The sequence below is a fragment of the Mastigoproctus giganteus genome, chromosome 6, assembly GCF_048544385.1.
Source record: "Mastigoproctus giganteus isolate SK-2022 chromosome 6, ASM4854438v1, whole genome shotgun sequence".
In the NCBI taxonomy this organism is placed as follows: Eukaryota; Metazoa; Arthropoda; class Arachnida; order Uropygi; family Thelyphonidae; genus Mastigoproctus; species Mastigoproctus giganteus.
In genome coordinates this window covers 12,198,912-12,211,610 of record NC_143580.1, presented here as the reverse complement: position 1 = coordinate 12,211,610, position 12,699 = coordinate 12,198,912, and the positions used below count along the sequence as shown (strand labels likewise).

The window sequence follows — 12,699 nt, the reverse complement described above, 5'->3', positions numbered from 1 at the left end:
CTGAATCAAAATTGGAAAAAGTGCAACAGAAGCACACAAAATATCAAAAACAGCTTTCTACATGTCATTCTGACCTGTCTCAATGCTGATCGTTCTCTCTCTGGCCATTCTTCAACTTCAAAAACCAGTGATCTACTGATTAGCATTAGCATTAGTAGAGGCATATGATGCAAGAAAGCAAGCTTATTCAGCATCAGCCAAAAAAAAAAAAAAAAAAACACACCACTCCCATTTCACCCCTCCGTTCGTTCGAAATACCTGTCCAGTTGAGCCTTAAATTTGTTTAGGCTATCAACTTCAACAACAAGTGACAGAAGTCGGTTCCACCAACCAACCACCCGTTGGCCAAAGGCAAATTTCCGCACATCTATCCGACATCCGTCCTTCCTCAATTTGAATTTATGCCCTCTGAGGTGATTATTTTGAGCAAGATGAAGAATCCCATTGGCATTGAGCATGCTCAAACCATTCAAAGCCTTATACACCTCTATCAGATCACCTCGCCGGTGCCTAGTCTCCAGACTCTGTAATTTGCAAAACTTAAGCCTTTCTTCGTAAGAGCAACCCTTTGTTCCATTCACTAATCTTGTTGCCCTTCTCTGTACTCGTTCCAGCAGCTCTACATCCTTCTTGAAATGAGGCCTCCAGACCTGTATACAGTACTCAAGATGTGGCCTAACCATTGCCTTATACAAGGGAATAATCACCTCCTTATCCCTGCTAGAAAAATTCCGGTATATCATTGACAAGACACCATGAGCTACTCTTGCAGCTCGTCTGCACTGCTCAGAGAACTTCATATCTGTCTGCACTGCTCAGAGAACTTCATATCTGTCTGCACAATTACCCCCAGGCCCTTTTCATTCTCCACCACTGTCAGTGTAGTACCGCAGAGTTGATATGTTGCTCTGGGGTTACTGTTTCCCATATGTAGTACTTTACATTTGTCGATGCTAAACTTCATTTGCCACCTCTCAGCCCATCTGTTCAACCTTTCCAGATCCTGTTGCAGCAGCATAGCGTCAGTAGTGTCCTTAACAACCCTGCCAACCTTTGTATCATCTGCAAACTTGACCATTAAACTTGATATCCCATCATCAATATCATTCATAAACACCGAAAACAACAACGGACCCAACACTGAACCCTGAGGAACTCCACTAATAACATTAGTCCACGTTGAGCAGTGTCTATTGATTACCACTCTCTGTCTTCTGCCACTCAACCATCCCCTTATCCATAGCAGCAATTTGCCTCCAATGCCACATTGCTCCAATTTGTGCAGCAGTCTTCCATGTGCAACAGTATCAAAAGCCTTTCTAAGATCCAAATATATAATATCAAAGTTATTCCCTGCATCCAGTTCTTTTGTGACTACATCATAGTATCCAATCAAATTGGTCAGGCAAGACCTGCCCTTAACAAAACCATGCTGCATCTGAGCTATAACTGAATTCTTGTCTAGATGATCCTGCAGTGCTTCTTTAACCAGTGCCTCCATTAATTTACCTGGAACAGAAGTTAAACTAACAGGTCTATAATTACTTGTGTCAGCCTTTGATCCTCCTTTGTGAATTGGGGTTACATTTGCACATCTCCAGTCTATGGGTACCTCCCCTGAGTCCAAAGAAGCTCTCATAATTATGGCTAGGGGTTTGCTTACTTCCTTTGCTGCCTCCTTTAATATAACTGGATAGATCAATCCACCCCAGGTGCCTTTTTTATGTTTATCCTCAACAATCTCTCCTCCACTTTCCTCTCAGTTATTACAAAATCATCCAGCTCACTGCCAATGTTTACTTTACCTACATCATTCTCCTTCCTGAATAACTCCTCATGCGTGAATGTAGATGCAAAATACTCGTTTAGTTTGTTAGCCACCTGAGCAGGATCCTCAACTGTTGAACCATCAATATCAAGTGGACCAATCTGATTCATCCCTTTCCTTCTTGAGTTTAAATAGGTAAAGAACTCTTTTCTGTTTTTCTTTGCATCCTTTGCCAAGGATTTTTCGCAGTCTGCCTTTGCCTGCCTAATCTCCTTTGTGACTTGGTTACAGACCAACTTATATCTATCATAGGCTTCCATGTCACCCATTAATTTGTATGTATCCCATGCATTTTTCTTCTCTGCCACATGTCTCATTAGTTCATCTGACAACCATTTAGGCCTAAACCTTGAACAATATTTCTTAGTTGGTATGTAAAGCCTGGTAGCCTCCAAGATTAGTTCCTTGAATGCTTCCCATTTTGAGTTTGCTGTTGGTAACATCATCAGTTGGTCCCAGTGTATAGAATTTAAATACTGTCTCAGACCATCATAGTCGGCTTTACGAAAACAAAAACCCTTCCCTTTACCTCTGATGGTAGTTACCTCCTTGAGTAAATCCCACTTCAACACACTGTGATCACTGCCGCCTAGTGGTTCATTTATCTGCAGATTCTTAATGCATGAAGAATCACTACTGATAATCAGATCAAGAGTATTGCTCCCTCTTGTTGCCTCACGAACATGCTGATGTAGAAAACAATCATCCAATAAATCCACAAAAGCCTTGCTAGTGTGCGAGTGACCAATCCACAAATTCCAGTCAATATCTGGGAAATTAAAATCCCCCATTATAAGACTCTCTGATTTACTGGCCCACTCTATTTCCCTGTACAATATCTTATTATACTCATCAGAGTCATTAGGTCTATAGCACACTCCTACTCTCAATTCTGATTTCCCTATGCTTATGTCACACCAAACTGACTCGACACTGCCCTGTCCATCGATGTTGACTGGCTTCACTTCCTTGGACTTTATGTGTTTCTTAACTAATAGCATAACCCCTCCCCCCCTCCTGTCCTGTCTATCCTTTCTATACACATTGTATTCCCCAAATTCCAGTTCCGCATTCCTTATATCTGTGTGACACCACGTCTCTGATATCCCAACAATATCTGCCTTTGATGTTTTGAGCAATACCTCAAATTCATCAAATTTATTTACCAAACTCCTAGCATTGGTGTACACGCAGGTATACATGCACCTGTTTCTATTCTTAGCTACCCTAACACAACCCATGTGTTTACTTGTACCGCAATGACTCCCAGCAGTCTCTGAAATATCCTGCATCTTGTTTTTCAGGCTTCTGCTCATTTCAATAGAAGCAGTGCAAGAATCACTTCCACCTCTGCCAGTGGCTACTGTTAATCTATTAGTCTTTGTATCCCCCCACAACTAGCAGTTTTCCGACCCACCTAACACTGCCTCGACAGCATCAGCAAAAATTCTTGCACCCTTTCTATTTAAGTGTATCCCATCCCTGTAGAAGCAATCTCTCCTGATGTTTGTGATATGATCATAAGTGATCATAAGTGGCTAATGCCCCCCAATCAATTTTAACACAACATTTAGGAATGGGAGGTGATTTAGCCAAGTTGTACCTTACATTCTCACACATGAACACAGAAAGAGACAAGTTCTTGCATATAATGACCATCAATGTATTGTTATTTCTGACCCAAAACGTTTCGTACATAATTACTGGTGACAAATCACAGGCATATAGCTATGACCTGGCAAACAAAGACCTAGTCCTCTCAAGGGAAGAATCTGTCTTCTCTAAGGCTCATATTTACGTTTTGTTTTGGAGAGAGACACCGCCGCAGCCAGGTGGGCAGGAGCAGCAGTGCGTAGCACCCACTTCTTGATTAGACAGGGGTTCGAGCCCGTGACCACCAAATATGGAGGATGTGGAAAGGTCAGGGAATGACCACTGCATATCCCCGGAGCAATATAGCCTTAGTTGCTAATGCCCCTAAAAACCAAATAACAAATAACAACATGTTTTGACTTGCAGGACATTGTTCAATATGAATCTGTCCAAAATTGAATTAGGAATACTACACGAATTTTACAGTGATTGCACAATGCTGTTCAGAGAAAACAGATGGAAAAGTGGCCTCTTAAGAATTGGCATTCTCATCATGACAATGCCCTTACACATTCAGCACTTTCATTCAAGAATTTTTTGTGAAGCACACACCATCACTGTAGTTCCCCCCCCCACCACCACCACTGCCATACTCATTGGATTTAATTCCCTGTTATCACCCCCAACAACTGGTAAGCTTCAACACTTTCCAAATATTAGTTCAATCCCTAAATTTTTTTATCGCACCTGGTATGTAATCAAGGAATAACAGCTACATATAGTCATAACCATCACAAACAAAGAATGAATTTCTTTTGCTTCAATAAACTCAATTTTTTATTTAGTAATTTAGTCAAGAAATGTCCTTTTCAAATTATATCACGTACCTTTGAATTAGTGATCAATTCATTCCACAAAGTGAGAAATGGCCTATCACAGAATTTTGAATTTCTTACACATGTATATCCTCTTCCCAAAATTATGCACTCACTACTAATATTCATAGACATACATATTTCCTGAAATAAAAATAATAATTATTAATAAGAAGAATAAAAAAAAATATCTTAATAAGTAAAAGCCCAATAGTTTGGTATATGATGGACCAAAATATCCAAATAACCCAGCATTTCAGCAGGCCAGCACATTATACAGATATTTTTCCCCCTCCCATGAATGTTATGTGCAGAATGAAGATTTCATCTCAGAGTAAAATAGAGATTATTATCGCACTTGAAATTTGAAGTAAATACAGTAACACAGGTAACCCTCATATAACACGGTAGTTTGATTCCTAAAAAATCTTGTGTAATGTGAAACGTGTTATATGGGACTAAGAACCAGTACAAAAAGGGAGGTTACATCCCAGAAGCTAACAAAAATATACTTATTTTTTATAACCATCACAAATTTAATTTTTATAGTAGTAATAACTTAACATTTTAACTTTATTTTTATAATAGTAGTAACTTAAATAGTAATAAATGAACAAATGTCTTACCTTACAAACTGTGATACTTATATGTCAGATAATGTATGCTCATTTCATTTTCTTCCTCTTCATTGCTGCTAAGCACAATCTCTTCTGCAGCATCTAGATTTCGTGTACCTTCTGCTCTCTGTCACAATCTGTATACTTCGAAGTCACAATTTTTTATGGTCTCAAACAAGCACAAGTTCAATAGCATAGAATCTCCCAATAAAATACAGTGGACCCCTGCTTAGATATAATGCACAAATTTAACTTTATTACCTTACCAATTAACAAAGTTAAATGATACGCGAAAATCAGAAGAATATTTTCCGGTTAGCAAAATAAACATAAATTTACACTTACGTACATAGCTTAATTAATACGTACTGTAATATATTGGTGTGCAAAACTTAAGAACTAGTCAGGTTTTCAACTTTGTGAGGTAAAGAAATGATGAACGAAGCAACACCGGAAACAAAACGGTACAGAGGGACTTTATTCAAAAATGGCAACATAGCACTGGCTGCCATGATACAGATGCATCACGGCCAAAGATGGAAAAAGGGAAGAGGTGGTCCTCAGTAGGAGATATGGCCAGCTCTAATGTTGATGCAGGTTTTGCACCGTCTGTCCATACTTAGAACATTGTCCATTCCTCCGTCAGTGCCATCTTCAGCTGGTGAAGACTTTCTGGACGTGCCGCTAGTCATCTCCCCAGAGCGTCCCATATGTGTTCGATGGGATTTAGATCGGTGGAATGGGCAGGCCAATCCATACGAACAATATCCTCACTTTCCAAAAGCATATCAACAGCTACAGTGTGATGGGTGTGGCATTATCATCCATAAACACGAACTCAGGGCCAATGGCACCTCAGAACAGAAGCACATGGGGTAGGATTACCTCAGTACAGTGGCATGCACCAGTTACAGTACAGCCTTCCAGTATCTGGAGTTGTGTACATCCATCCAAGATAATGTCTCTTCCAGACAAGAACACCTCGACCGCCATATCGATCCCTTTCAGTGATGTTTGCGGGATGATACTGTGTGTCAACCTCTCGCCAGATTAACTGACATCCAGAATCACTGCTGAGACTGAATCCTCTCATCAGTAAAGAGTACCTTACCCATTGCGCTGCTGTCCAGTTTTTGTGTTTGACGCACCACTATAAACAGTCTCCGATGTGCAGGTGTTAAAGGGACACAGCATACTGGCCTTCAGGCAAACATTCCACCTTTGTGAAGTCACCTGGCCACGGTAAACCACAGTATTCTGCGTCCTGTTCAGCTGGTTTGCAATGGATCCCGCTGTCGGATATCGGTCCCTCTTGGCTAGTAGGTGTATATAGTGGTCATTACTGGGTGCTGTTTTTCGTAGACAACCACTACTTGTCCTTCAAACAGCTGTACCTGTTGTTCTGAAGGCCATCCACGCATGTGAAATGATGCTCCGGGTGATACCGAACTCTGCAGCCACACTCCTCGCACTTCGACCTTCCCAATTATTCGACCCCGGGTAAAGTCATCCAGATATTGTCTACTGACCATTTTGTTGTTTTTAGCACTGTACGAAACCAATCAAATGTCTGTAACAATCGTGTTCACCATTCGGTAATTTGCACTTAACTGCTGAACTGCTGCTTTTATCTGTTTATGTGAGCCCTCTCATCATGATTCAAATTTTTGCATGTGCAGCAGCTTTCTACTGAACGGCCACAGTTATGCAAATTGCCACAGGCTTTTCATTTGATTTTGTGGTTGTGACCTTTAGAAATAGTGTTGGTCCTTAAGTTTTGCACATCAGTGTATATACTTGCTAATTGATATTTCTGTTCACTGACTTTTTTTTTTTTTTTTTTTGTCTGTAAAATTTAAAACAGTAAAAATGATCGGCAATTAATAACAAAGAACAAGCATGCATAAGTTGCAACAAACATGGTACGGAGTAATAAGTTTCTGAAAATTAATTTATGTTTTTTATATGACTGAATATTTCATGGAAAGGGAAACACATCTCACCATAATAATATGAAAACCCACACAATTCCAGCTATCAGCACTATTGAGTTCATTGCAAATATTGCAAATGCAAGAAGATCGAGTTTACTACCGGTTTTTAATTGATTACATTAACAGAAAAGACCAATAAACCAGAAACAGCAAATTGTTTTTATTGTTTTATGGTAGTGACCTCCAGAAATGTGCTTTAGAATAATATTACAAAGGCAATAACGACTAGGGATTCGAAATTTAGATCCACAAAAAGGAATGGAAACGTTGAAAATTACATCTAACATAATAGCAGGGTTTTCCCAGCACAAAAGTGTGCAAGGATTGTCACAATTCTCAAACCAGGTTAGAGAGAAATCATGTTATATGGGGGTTGCCTGTATACAATTATATATAGAATTACAGCATAAGGCAGATTTGTATTGTGTTTTCAATTAACTCAATTCTTTTATTTAATATTTTAGTCAAATAATGTCCTTTTTTCAAATTATATTAAGTGCCTTCGATTTGCTAATCAATTCATTCCATAAACTGAGAGATATTACGAGAAAGTTCATTAAAAAGTCATAGTACTATCTTATGCTTCTCATGAGCAAAATTAGTGATTTTATAGAGAATTAGCAAAAGGGAAAAGGAGTTTTTCAGTTCCACAGTTTTTATATTAAGCAGTGAGATGATATAACACATTTTGATTGTCATGTTTGTAAACTATATTGATACAGCAACTTTCATCTTGATTGTCATATTTGTATACTATACTAACATAGCAACTTCATTTATGTGTATTTAACCAGAAGAAAAATAAGTATTCAAAGAATGTTCATTCATGATATACAGCATTATACTGTTATCTTGCAGAAATCTGTTATAAGTATAATATTTTATATATAACATAAAAGATAAAATATAAAATAAATAACATGCAAACACCAAAAATATTGGAGTTATTAGGACTTCATAAGTACTTGTAGATAAATGTTCAACAATGCAGAATATCTAATAATCCTACCCATAGCCCATGGATGACAAATTATCAGATGTCTATAATTTTATTATATAATATTGGTGTAAACACACCATAGTTAACCCATAAATTTGAACTACATAAGTAGTATAGAAGGCATTGTTTTAATTGTATCTCATATTGTGGCTGCCTTCCGTGATAGCGGTATTGCACTACTTCAAATAAATAATGCTTCTCTAGTAGAGACGGCCTCCGTAGCTGAATGGGCAGGAGCGGGAGTGCAGTAGCACACGCTCTTTGAGTAGACCGGGGTTCAAGCCCCTGCCTGCTGAATACGGTCGATCTGCCAACCCGCACTGGACCAGCGTGGCAGATTATGGTCCATTTCCCTCAGCATGAATTGTTGAGGAGGCTTCCATCCTGCAGTGGGTTGATAACGGCTGCACTTTACTTTTTTTTTTACTCTAGTAGAGAAGACTACTGTTATATATTTTCAGAGGATACCACCACCCAGACGACCACTGATGATGAAGCTATTGGGCTTCATCATCAGTGGATGGGCAGGTACCCTGGTAATGCAACATGCCATCACAGTTGCGAAGTTTTATCCACAATATGAGAGATGTACAATTAAAATGATGCCTTCTATACTACTTTTGTAGTTCAAATTTATGGGTTAACTATGGTGTATTTATACCAATATTATATAGTTAAATACCAAAACCCATAAGAATTATGCCTTGTGCATTTCATTTTCAAATTACATAAAGATGCCTGAATAAATTATTTTATTTTGAATGCTTGCCATAAGAATTCAAGCCTTTTTTTTTTTTTTTTTTTTTTTTTTGAAGACAGTTGAAATAATGAAAATGGCAGTGATATTTTTTATTAAAAAATAAAGATTATAAACGTTTTCTTCTTTGACAACTAACAAAAGGTCCTGCTTCATATAATTAGTATATTCTATAAACAGATTATTATTTTGAATAACAGTAATAATATTAAAAAATGAAAGAAGGAATAATGAAGTTTCACCTTATATATACAACTCAGACAAGCGTAACAAACTAACTAATGAGTTTTATCATTAGAGCAGAAAAATGGTACTATTATACAGTGAATTGGCCATTAAGTTTAGAAATTGCCAATTAACTACACGCATGCAATCTGCATTAAATGGAAGTACATTACTATGTATTGCTCCATTTATTCAACATGTATGTGTTATTTTTAGTATAAATTTTTATATAAAATTATAGTTTGAAAATGAAATGCACAAGGCATAATTCTTATGGGCTTTGGTATTTAACCAAATACCAAATGGGTGTATTTACCAAAACTCATTTGGTAAATGAGTTTTGGTAAATACACCATAGTTAATCCATAAATTTGAACTACGTAAGTAGTATAGAGGGCATTGTTTCAATTGTATCTCATATTGTGGTAGCCTTCACAACGAGATAGCAGTATTGCACTACTTCAAATAAATAACATTTCTCTAGTAGAGAAGACTACTGTTATTTATTTTCAGAGGATACCACCACCCAGACGATTGTTTCAAAGTTATTGGGCTTCATCATCAGAGGGCAGGCAGGTACCCTGGTAATGCAACATGCCATCACAGTTGCAAAGTTTTATCCACAATATGAGAGATGCCAAAGGGTGTTGGTAAAAATGTAATTTGAAAATGAAATGCAGAAGGCATAATTCTTATGGGTTTTGGTATTTAACTACATAATATTGGTGTAAATACACCATAGTTAACCCATAAATTTGAACTACGTAAGTAGTTATTTGGTTTTTTTTTTAGGAGCATTAGCAACTAAGGCCATTTAATGCAGATTGCATGCGTGTAGTTAATTGCTCTGGGAAGATGCGGTGGTCATTCCCAGACCTTTCCGCATCCTCCGTATTTGGTGGTGACAGGCTCGAACCCCAGTCTAATCAAGAAGCGTGTGCTACGCACTGCTGCTCCTTCCCACCTGGCTACGGAGGCGCCTCGTAAGTAGTATAGAAGGTATCGTTTTAATTGTATCTCATATTGTGGTTGCCTTCACACAACGAGATAGCGGTATTGCACTACTTCAAACAAATAACGCTTCTCTAGTAGAGAAGACTACTGTTATTTATTTTCAGAGGATACCACCACCCAGACAATTGTTTCAAAGCTATTGGGCTTCATCATCAGTGGGGGGGGCAGGTACCCTGGTAATGCAACATGCCATCACAAAGTTGCAAAGTTTTATCCAAAATATGAGAGATGCCAAAGGGTGTTGGTAAAATTGAAGATGTCCATAGGGATCTGCAGCAGTGCTGCCTGCAAGGCAGCATAGATGGAGGCAGAATTGCTGGCACAACCAATGAGAGCTTAACAAGGAGTAAGATCCACCAGATTTCCCAAAAACTCTTAGAACAAGCTTTCATGCTGTTTACAAGGACAATAATAAGATCTTATATTAAAAAATCCCACTCTTTAACAAGAGCAGACCATATAGTATCTAAGGGGAGGGTATTATGAGAGGAGGTTGACATACACAAATTCATCTCACTAAATCTTCAGATTCAGATCTGGAAATAGGGTTGGTTATTGCAGATTAAGCAACATAAATATATAAATAAAGTACAATAAATCATGTAATATTGAGCCTTACATTTGGGAGGAATAAATTGCACTTAGGCAAGGCCCAAAACCAATTCAATCAAGCACACAGATAAAGGGCATTTCAAAACCATATTGGGTACCATCTTTTGTCTTGAAAATGGTACTCAAAGTGGTTCTGAAACATCCCCATACCTCAAAACAGACAAGGTTCTGCCTCCTTCAAATATGTGGAGAACAATATTTGAAGGTGCTACCAAATTTTCTTGAAATTTGAATGTTGCACGGAAACGACATCTAGTACAGACTTGTGTTGCTAGGTAACACTGCATGCATCCTTTGTCAATCAGTGTACCATGTGGCGTCGGGTGGATAGAGTAATTGAATATTTATATGCAGTTCTTTGGCAGTGTGTTTGTTGCGATGGCTGATGTGAGGGAGAAACGTGCTTGCAGTAAGTTTTGTTTCCTTCTTACCGATACAGCAGCAGAAACCCATAAGAAGTTGAAACAAATTTCTGGTGATAATGCTTTAGGCTAGATGTGGACCTATTACCGGTTTAACTGTTTTAAAAATGGTCGAATGTCGGTTGATGACGACGATTGCTCTGGGCGTCCATCATCAAGCACCACCCCGAAAAGTGTCCAAAAGTTCGGGCGGCAATCCATGAAGACTGTAGGCAGACCATCCACGACATTTGTCGAATTGTAGGACTATCGTATGGCATGTGTCAGCAGATTTTGTCAGACAAGTTGAATATAAGAAGGAGTGCGGCCAAGTTTGTGCTACAGTTACTGAGTGAAGACAAAAACTAGTATCGCACGGAAGTTAGCAGAGATCTTCAAGAGGAGGCCAGGAGTGATCAAAACTTTCTTTCTATGGTCGTCACTGGTGATAAGAGTTGGGTATATGGGTATGACCCAGAAACCAAGTAACAATCACCCCAGTGGAAGAGCCCATTTTCGCCCAGACCGAATAAGCCCAACAAGTGAGGAGCAATGTGAAGTCCATGCTGATCTGTTTTTTGGACATTGACGGGATTATCCATAGGGAATTCATCCCTTCTGACCAGACCATCAACACAAAGTTCTACTGCGATGTCCAGAGGCAGTTAAGTGAAGCCATCAGGAGGAAACATCCAGAGATGTGGCACACAAAGAACTGGGTCCTTCATCATGAAAATGTGCCAGCCCACACATCTCTCGCTGTGGCACAGTTTTTGGCATCCAACATGACAATCATGTTGGATGCCAAAAAAATATGCGATAATGCTGCAGCTCACCGTGCCAAAGCCTGCACCGAATATTTGACCACGACAGGACTGAAACTTCTCGAGCACCCTCCCTACAGTCCAGACCTTGCTCCCTGTGACTTTGCACTGTTCCCGCATATGAAAATGAAGCTAAAAGGGAGGCGGTTTTCCAGTGATGAGGACCTTCTACGGGCTTGGGACAACGAGTGTGCTTTACTCCCTAGTGAAACTTGGCAGAACTGGTTTAAAGATTGGTTTCGGAGGATGGAGAGGTGTATTGAATGTAGAGGAAATTACTTTGAAAAAATTAAATAAACAAAGCTGTATTGCAAAACTTTCCTAGTACCCTTTGTGTATATATATATATATAATCAGTACAAGGTACAAACAAAATTACCAATAACTCTGAAAAAATATCAGATTTTCCTGTTCTTACGTTATGAAAGTAATGCCACTGGATGTCTGGGTATAATGGAATTAGATTTTCAGTAGTGCATTTTTGCAGAGTTTTGTCAATATCATACAACCTTTCTTTCCAATTCAGTGAACCTTTGCTTTGCCTTTCACCAAAACTTCCTCCAAAAAACTCATCTTGTAAAATCTGTACATTCCGATTGAGATATACATTTGTTATTTCCTAAATTGAGGGAAAATTGAAAAATATTAAAATTTTACGATTTTTTTTTCAATATAAATATTAAAATAATTATACTGAAAAATATACGTATTGGCAATTACATTCAGACAATTTTATGTTTCAATTTATTACTTTTATTTCAGTGTTGTCATTTATTTATAAAATAAAAACGATGTTAATGAAAATATAAAGTTTTATGACATCACAGATAACAATCAAAACAGCCAACAAGATGTTGACATGACATTAGAAACAGCTTCAACTTCTCGAAGATCCACTACCAATTCCTTAAATGCCGATCTCCAGATAATTCTCCAGTGGGGCAAAGACAACTTAGTTG

At 38.3% G+C, this 12,699-nt stretch overlaps 1 protein-coding gene across 3 annotated transcripts in view; it reads right to left on the bottom strand.

Moving 5' to 3' along the window:
* aft (cap methyltransferase 2) overlaps window positions 1-12,699 on the bottom strand; it is a 106,732-nt gene that overhangs the window by 33,467 nt on the left and 60,566 nt on the right. For all 3 annotated transcript variants that reach the window (XM_090374955.1, XM_090374954.1, XM_090374957.1), the window contains 2 exons: window positions 12,159-12,359; window positions 4,309-4,440 (listed from right to left, as the gene is read on the bottom strand). In XM_090374955.1, coding sequence (XP_090231081.1) covers window positions 4,309-4,440; window positions 12,159-12,359 — 333 coding nt within the window. The remainder of the gene's footprint in view (window positions 1-4,308; window positions 4,441-12,158; window positions 12,360-12,699) is intronic.